Raw genomic sequence first — 8,983 nt, forward strand, 5'->3', positions numbered from 1 at the left:
TGGTACACAGCTGTAATAACCCCCGCTGACACTGACTTCTTTTACTGAGGTTATATTTATCGGGGTTTTATTTCCTGATGTTCTTATGTGTCCTACGTGTTTCAGTCGCCAATTCTGAATTATAACTAACATTAAAAACATGTTTAAGGAGGAGAGAGAGCAAATAAATTCGATTAACAGCTGATCTTTGGGTTTTTGTTCAGTAATCAGCGTGACCTGCGTATAAACGTATAAAAGAGATAACGTTGGTGTTTCCGTCATGTAGTAACTGCTGGCTTTAACTGTACAAAGGTTGTTCGACACTATGAAACACATACAGACTTCATGATGTTCGGCTAATATTTTTATTGTGAATAGTAATCATGAGGGTAAACGGACCTGTACACCACGGAGCGAGGTCAGCATATCCACGATATCGTCAGCTCTATGAGTTAACAGTTTCCCAGCTGACTAGTCTAACTGACATGTACGAATATGTCACGGGTCATATCAATATGATTTTACAGAAGATCATCCTTATTACTGCCAACTATTCCAGAGACGTGAAAATCTACAGCATAAAGAACAAAAAAATATAGCAGTCTAACGCAACACTGTAACAGAGATGAACCGTCAGTTTGTCGCAGATCAAAGTGGAATGAAAGTGATTGGTTGAACAGGTGTTCGTGATCTGTGTTTTCTGCATTTTCATCAGTGTAAGAGACTCAGCAGCAGATTAGAATAACAGTTACACATTTAATAAATCACCAAATGAATACACGCAAGAAACGAGCAAACCTGTTCCGACAATTTGAGTTTGTGTTCCCTCAGCTGCAGACTCGCTGCTGTTTAAATGTTTGAGAGGAAGATTAGATATAAAGAAAACGTCAAACATAGACTCAGTCTGCGTTCACATTTGATATGAGGCCAGGACGGATAATGGCTGTGTCCTGTTTGAAGATCATATATGTAAAATTGTTGTCTGACCTCCGTCGATCCAGCCGCTCAGAGTCCGTGGTTACCATGGTTACTGCATAAGCACCTATAATGTAAACAGCTGACACAGCGGAAACCTACCGGGAGCATGGGTGTTTATGTTTTTCATTGCAAAAGAACTGTCTGTCTATGTTTCAGTGCCCTGGTCTGCCACAGTTTCCACCAGCCCCACTCCAGTCTCAGCAGTTTAGTGACCTGACTGTTCCATTTTTAACTTTTGGTGTTTCTGCCTATCACAAGATTGATAACTTCAGTCAGCACTGTAGTGCATCATTCTCACATCAGAGGGACATTTGAATACTGTTTTATACAGCATATGACTGGAAGATGAATATCAAGCAGGCATAAGTGTGATGTTTATTGAACTGAGATCTCCTACTGTCATTTCTGTTGCTGGAGATGTCCACTCTAATTTAATTTAATTTAATTTAATTTAATTTAATTTAATTTAATTTAATTTAATTTAATTTAATTTAATTAGTTTGCTGCTTTGAATTATATGCAAACATGTCCATGTGGATTATATAAGTTGCTTGAGGAAGAGAAAATATGTTCATCAAAAGAAGACAGTTGAGGTACTCGGGGCATCTAACCAGGATTCCTCCTGGACTCCTAGGTAGGTGAGGTGTTTTTGGCCATGTCCTACTGGGAGGAGGTCTCAGCGGGCTTGGGGAATACTGTGTCCTCCAGGATGAGCTGGAAGGCATGGCTGGGTTGAAGGAAGTCTGTCAAATTGATAAGCAGAGGAAGTGGTGCAGCACCTGGTTCTGTTTGTAGAAGCTCAGATGTAGGGGCAGCCAATCAGATGAAAGCTGGCGTAAATAGAGGAGGGGTTGGGGTGGGGGCTCCAAAAGACTGTAGCATGCAAAACCACTACTTTGTACAATTTCTGTCGTCTACAGACAAAATCATCTTAACTTGTGATCTTGTAAGCTGCTGGTACTTGAGTTGTTTTATGCCTTTGAACAGAGCCTGGTGGGTATTTGGTCCTGCTTCTGGCATCAGTGCTAAGTTACACTAATCCAGCTGCTGGGTGTAATTTGTTATTAACTGGACTAGTTCATTTATCTATCTCTAGTATGCATTTGAAGAACTCATAATCTTCTGTGTTCTCCCTAGCTGCCCTGGGCTTATCCGTGGCCTTCATCTTAAAATTCAGAGACAACATGTTCCATGTGCTGACTGGCCAGTTCACTACTGTTCTGGTCACAGGCCTCTCCCTCTTCCTCTTTGACTTCCACCCTTCGCTGGACTTCTTCCTCCAGGCACCCACGGTCCTGCTGGCCATCTTTATCTACAATGCCAGCTGGCCCAAGGACCTGGAATATAGCCTGCAGCGGGAGAAACTACGGGTCATCAACGGGGAAGTGTTTGAGAGGTCAAGAGGGGTAGGAGACAAACCACAAATCCTCAGTAGTCACGCACACAAGCCCACACACTCCTTTTCCTCACACAACTTCGCTCACCTAACCCCGATGTATATCCACTTCCTCTACTCCCGCCCACATACCAAGTGCTCTGCAGGAAACTTGGCTCTTGTTTCTCTGTAATGTCATTTCTTGAGTGCAAGAGGAAACCTGATTCCCAGCTATGAAAATAGCATCCAGGCTCATGCTGGAGCCGTACTTCATAGAATTCCTTTAGTAGTCAAGTGTTTTTTGATGGAAGAAGCTATTTAACAATACAGTAGTCTGTGGGGATACTATCCTGGAATTCTTTTCATCCCCAGCGTCCTGTTCTGTATTGAAGAAACCCTGTAAATCAGGTGAAATGCCAGGTTTCAGGTGTTTGTTTCTTTGCTAGAGCACTAACAAAAATACCCTCTCCATTGGCAGCCGTGGCTTTAAAATGCACGGTACTTCCCCGGTGTTTTTCGGGGAGTAAATACTGCCCTCCACTTTCTGAAGACAGAAAAAAGATGTGCACAGTGCCTCAATGTCTGCAGATTTGTCCACTGGATTTGATCACTTGTTCATTCATTCTGATGCCTTGTCTCTTTTTTGTGTTGCAGGACAGTGAGGAGCTCGAGCTCCTGACAAAGGCAAATGCAGACAGTGTTTCTGATGAAGAGTCCTTGTAGTAATGATAGAGCTCACTCCCAAGTATCCAGAGGATACTCTGCATCTTTCCTGCTGCTGATATCGAACTGGACAATTGACTGGATGGAACATGGTCACAGATTGTCTGTGAAAGCATTTATTTGAACAGTGATAAGCAGGTAAACGGTGAAAGATACTGTTGATAGATTATATGATAGACTCCTAGAATTAAAAACAAAGTGTTTAATAACAGAATTAGCGAAATGTGTATATTTTGGAAACGTGCCTGTCTGTGGATGACTGCTGTCATTCATATGGGGGAAAGTACCAGCAACGCTGTTTGTTGGAAAATAAGTGATACTTTTGGATTCATTATGGATTTCTTTTATGGACAGTGTATTTCTTTACATGATTCCTGTTGTACATGCTGCTATTTGACTGCTTGCTGGTGCTGGACGTCTAAGGACCAGAAACTGCAGTTTCAGGATTGGTTTGATAATAGATTTGTTTGAAATTGTGGTGATTTTGAATCTTTATCCACACTATGATGAATTCAGTTTGTATTGTACTGTGGAAGAGGCAGTTTATTTTTTTATTTGTTTATTTTCTGAGCCAGAATAAGTGGCATTGACATAATTGCCACTAATGCCTGACTTTCTGTCAGCACCACAAACTCCCTGCCTCTCTTACTTGGGGCTTGAATATTTTCTTGTTAAACTGTAAAATAACATTGTCTAAAGATTGTTGTTTGTGCCATTAAAATCCTCACGTGTGAATGCATTTTCTTGTAAAATAAATGGCAAGTTGTTTTACTTCTGTGCAAGTAATGCAATTTAATACAATTGCTGATGTCTTGTCATAAATTTGTGCATTTATTTAAATACTGAGGTTTTCTGGAGGAAGACCTAAAGGGTACTAGCTGCTCTAACTCCATGTTTTTCTTCTATTACTTTGCACATGCTTGATAGCTGTTTTAGCTCCCTATCAGTTCCTTTAAGCCAACTCTTAGATATTTTACCCACCTGCTGAATAACAGTGTTCCACACCCACTAACATTATACAGATCCAAGAGAAAAGAGACTGTAACGCAGTCTGATGTCTAAGCTTTAAATGAACAAGACTCACTTGTACATACACTTTGGCCATGTTTAATACAAACTCTGTCTCTTGCTCTATGGCAGCTGAGAGATGCTCCAGCCTCCCCATGCCCTTAATTGGATAAGTGGAAGAAAATGGGTAGGTGGATTCAAGCCCTTCTTACTCGCAAAGTGTTTTTGCAAATGTGATTGCATTGAGGGGACAGTAAGTTGAGAAGGTCTGAAACTACTGTAGATATTACAAGTACGGCAGGTTGTTTCAATCATTACATGACCACTAAAATATACTTGGAAATATTTTTCCAGTTTTGCCACTAGGGGGAGGTGTTGCTCAAAAGATTATTGCAGCGCATTGGCACTGAAAGTGAGACAAATAATTTAAAGGACCTGGTAGTAAACAAATGTTTATTTTCATATAGCCATATAGAAACAAAGAATAAATAGAAACAATGTATAGCAACAGAAACTTTACAAAAGAGAAATAATGTGATGCTTTTAATAATATTATTGGTAACTGCACTTCAAATGCAACAGATGTCCAATAAAAATGTTCTATTATCTACAAAATCAACGTGTGTGCTGAAACTATGTAAGTCTGACCTAAAAAAGCCTGTTAGAGATGACACACGATGCAATAATGTTTTAAGTTGAAATAAACAAAAAAAAACAAACCCGGCAAAAACTAAAGTACGCAATCCATTTCTGAACCTTCAGGTTCATCCATAAATTTACTGACTAACCAGATCTGACGCTGCTAAGTATAAAGCAGCGTACTATGCTATATAGGGAATGTTAAAGAACTGGATATGTGAAAGCATTTTTCTTCCCTTCACTAAGTGCTACAAAATAGTCGTCTGTGCCAACTGCCCGGTGGGAGATGGGAAAGACACACAAAGGTTTTGGGCCAAAGGAAGGTAGCACCAAGGACCAGCTGCAGGCCAGTGTGCATCATTGGAATGCACGCACCTTTTATCACCATACCCCTGGTGATAGCCATCCTGATAACCGTGTTCGTTGATGGTAACCATAGCCACCATATTAGTCTTCAGGGCAGCGCATGCCAAGCCACTGCTGGATGGCCATCTCCTGTCTGCGGAGCTGCATAGCAGGCACGTGCAGAGGGGGGGGGGGGGGCTAGAGGGGCTTGAGCACCCGCCCCTTTCCTGATGGGTGCCCAAAGTGCCCTTTTGTTGAGGCAACTTTTTAAAAAAATATATATATATTTTTTTTTTAATGTGTGTGTGCGGAGTCCTGTCTGTGCCCCTCAACAATAATATTTAACTATTAATCACAGTTTTGCTAAATAAAAGGATCTGGCTTGCATCAGTCACATGATCACATTTAACCAATGATCGCCCTTGACGGCAGAACGCGCTGGTTACGAGCCGGGAACGAGCTCACAAAGAGCACGCGCATTTTTAGCGGTCCGGAGCTGTAGGAGAAACACAAGTTAACTCAGAGACACAGACTGATGCGACACAACCAGTAAGTAGGTGTACAGCGTGCACTGTAGTGTGTAGCACACAGGAGTATTAGCTTATTAGCTTAAATGCATATACTATTATACGAAATGCATATACTATTATATATTGTACATATATTTATTAGTTTCAGATGTAGCCATTCTTGTATTTTGCTTGTTTACATTATTGTATTTTGCACAACTCTGTTGCTTGTGAAGCTCGCACACAAGAATTTCACTCACATGTGCTTTACCAGTGTACCTGCACATGTGATGTGACAATAAAAGTGATTTGATTTGATTTGATTTTTGATTTATTACGTACACGTTGGTAAGCTGTCTTGTTGCAACTGACGAACTGAAACAAACGAGCGTGCTGTGTGTGCAACAGCGCGACAAACATTACCTGTCCTTTTATTAACTGCACATGTAGTGCTGGTCACAGCTGCTGGCTACCTGTGTAAGGCTGTCATGGGTCTGTAGCTCTGTCACCGTTTTAGGGAACATATTTAGTTTTAAAGTAAGTTTCCGGGCTTTTCCTGCCTTTCTGGAGGGATTATATTTCACTAAAAAACAATTTAATATGCATGTCCACATAATTATGCATTATTATAATTATAATATATTAAAAACACACGCTGTATTTTAAAGAACATACATTAAGAAGCAGATTATATTAGATTTATATTTTAAATAAGACAAAAGTTGGATTTTACAGCAGTAAAATTATTGTATCTCTACAGTTTAAACATGTAATAAGCTTTGCCCTGCACAGAGTGGATAGTGAAACAAATGGAATCATCATAATGACATTATTTCATATTTATTACTTCCCCCTCCTCATTGCTTTATTATTGTAGCTCTAGTAATAAATAATAATGTAAGGATTCTGGATCAGCACCATGATGCCCATAGTATATACAGTATTCTGAAGAAGGACATGAGGAGGAAACAGCAGGAGCTGTGTGAAGCTACTAAAGGCAGTGCTATAACATTTTTCTGTCATCATTTTATTATAGATTAAGTGCAAGAGTTGTTAGGTGTGGATGATTAGATTATAGTTTATTGCAATAGCAAGTTGTGCCTTGTTCTCACATAGCAAGTGGAGAGTGATATATGAAATGATGGAAGGAAGAAGAAGGAAGAGTGATTCACAGGCAGAGCCTAAATGATTTCTCACAGTTTTTTGTTGCCTTATGGTTCCAAGCGCTGTCACCAATCTTTGCATTTTGTTATTATCTCATGACACTTGTTTAATCAGCTACCATCTCTCCTCTGGACTTTTTAATGTCTACAGTCTCAGATCAACACAGCCCTGCCCTTCCCATATTAGATTCTTGATGAATGTGTGTTGTTGTTATTCAGCCTGGTTCAATGTGCCCCTTTTTAACTTTGAGCACCCGCCCCTTTAAACCTCTCTGCACGGCCCTGCTGCATAGAGTCTACCAGGTCATAGATAATGGCCATGGACCACATGGCTGAGGGGTACCAGCACTTAACATTGCCGTCCTTCCCCACCAGCAGCATGGAGAAGTATTCTGGGCTGATTTGGAAGTAGTTTCTCATGTCCTTCACGAGGGTAGCTGAGAGCCCTTCACGCTCCACGGTAGCACTCCCTGGATGGACCAGAGGATCAGGTTAGGAACAACCTATTAAAGAGTGAATTTCACAATAGATGTAGCACATCGACATTTTCCTCTTCCTCTAAACTTATCACACTGAACTCAGATACCAAAAAAGTAGAGACCTTAGCTTTCAGAAAATATATCTGTTCACTATTTTGTATTAAAAATTCTTACCATTGATAGGATAGAGCTCCAAGACTCCGCCCATATCTGGCAACTGTGTGCCAACCAGCTTCAGAATGGCGATGTGCCTCATGCCTGTGTAACCATGGCAACCTTTTTTTGAAAAGACATCAGAATGAGGCAAACAATTTTTAGACAACAGCATGACTTCAAATGAGAACAGCAGTATGCTATCAAAGTTTACCTTGGACTATGACCCTGACTGACATGACCAGAAGAGCCTCGGCAAGCAGATTTACAGATGCTGGGAGGAAGTCATACTTGTTTTCTGCAAACAGAACAAAATGTGAAGACACGTACTGAGCAAGCTGCCAACACATCACTGTAATGCACGCCAGAAAAATTAACACTGTTTTTTAAATCTATTTATCCAGATGTGAAAAATAAAAGTTGTGTGCATGTGTTTACTGTCAGGTAATCACCGGCACTGGCAGACATTTTCAGAAGTAGGATGCGGCTGGTCCCCAATGTTACAAAGCCTAGCCCGAGAGCAAGAATGTAGGCTGATGAGCCGGAGCACAGCCTGGGGCACAAGGGCACATGGCTGCGACTGGAAATGGATCCAGCCAAACCTGCTGGAATACATACAAACATGCACGCACACATGTTTATCAGACTTCCCCTTTACATTATGATTATTATACTGCCAAAGAATTTTTTAAAACTGTTGTGTGTGTCTCAGAAAGGTTTTAAAAAGACAACATTGACAGGATGTAAGTGTGAACTAAAACTTGCAGAAATAATGATCAAATACAAGACACTAAAAATAACACTGCGGGTTAATTTGGTTAAAAGAATATCACTCTGATTATGCTGTGTGAGCCGTTTAGAGATATGTGGTGGCTTTTCCTTTAATGGCTCATCTGTGAAACAGCTTATGAGGAGAAACAACTCAGTATAATGCAATACAAAGATGACCGTGTCATTGAGACTATATACCCCTTATCTTGTATATCAATATTCAGTAAGATGACCTTTATATTCCAAGAAATCTATGTATCAGGCAAGCTTTCAGGTCAATTCTTTAAGTAATCCAAGAGTTTTATGTGGATGTTGGCTGTTTTTGTTTATTCTCTGTCAAACTATGACTCAATAAGCACTGTTGCAACAGGGCTCACAGGGATTTTCAGTCTGGTTATTGTGTCATTTGGCATACCATAACATTTTCTTCCAATTTCTCTTCCTTAACAGTAATTTTTTGACAGCCACCCTCACAATGACACCATTTCTGATGTGGCTTCAGTAAGCAGTATATGGATCAACTGCAAGCCCAGATGCATCTCTCAGGTCCTGTGTCAGGTCTTTGCTGCATTTTTTCACCCTGATTTTTCACACTTCAAAAGCTTCAGGAGGTTTTTGCTCAGCGCAGCATCAGCACCATGGAAATACACGGATAAACTGAGCAGATATTTGAAGTTTACACAGCTACATTCTCGCCTGAAAATATGTTAAACGTTTATTTTGTGACCCAGAAAGAATAATAAGGGTAACATTAAAACTAACTAGCTGCCGCCATTGTTGGAAACTGAGCAGGGCTGCGCTACGAATTCTGGGACAAGGCTTCCTCTTCTTCAAGGTTTAACGGCAGCTGGCATCCTTGTA

The 8,983-nt window shown here is 40.5% G+C and overlaps 1 protein-coding gene across 2 annotated transcripts; it reads left to right on the forward strand.

Moving 5' to 3' along the window:
- Positions 1-1,502: 1,502 nt before the first annotated feature.
- Positions 1,503-3,138, forward strand: LOC147329703 (UDP-sugar transporter protein SLC35A5-like). 2 transcript variants are annotated; one of them, XM_086294131.1, is made up of 3 exons: positions 1,503-1,591; positions 2,095-2,363; positions 2,987-3,138. In XM_086294131.1, exons 1-3 carry the CDS (start codon positions 1,525-1,527, stop codon positions 3,053-3,055), a joined length of 405 nt encoding a protein of 134 aa, XP_086150257.1. In that variant the 5' UTR covers positions 1,503-1,524; the 3' UTR covers positions 3,056-3,138. The 2 variants fall into 2 exon arrangements, with proteins under 2 accessions (XP_086150257.1, XP_086150256.1); XM_086294130.1 differs by lacking the exon at positions 2,987-3,138 and having other exon boundaries at positions 2,095-2,574.
- Positions 3,139-8,983: the final 5,845 nt, after the last annotated feature.

The sequence above is a fragment of the Aulonocara sp. 'chitande type north' Nkhata Bay genome, linkage group LG5 (genome assembly GCF_057382095.1).
Source record: "Aulonocara sp. 'chitande type north' Nkhata Bay isolate Kocher_YH1m ecotype deep benthic linkage group LG5, A_spYH_male_GT1.1, whole genome shotgun sequence".
Classification (NCBI taxonomy): Eukaryota; Metazoa; Chordata; class Actinopteri; order Cichliformes; family Cichlidae; genus Aulonocara; species Aulonocara sp. 'chitande type north' Nkhata Bay.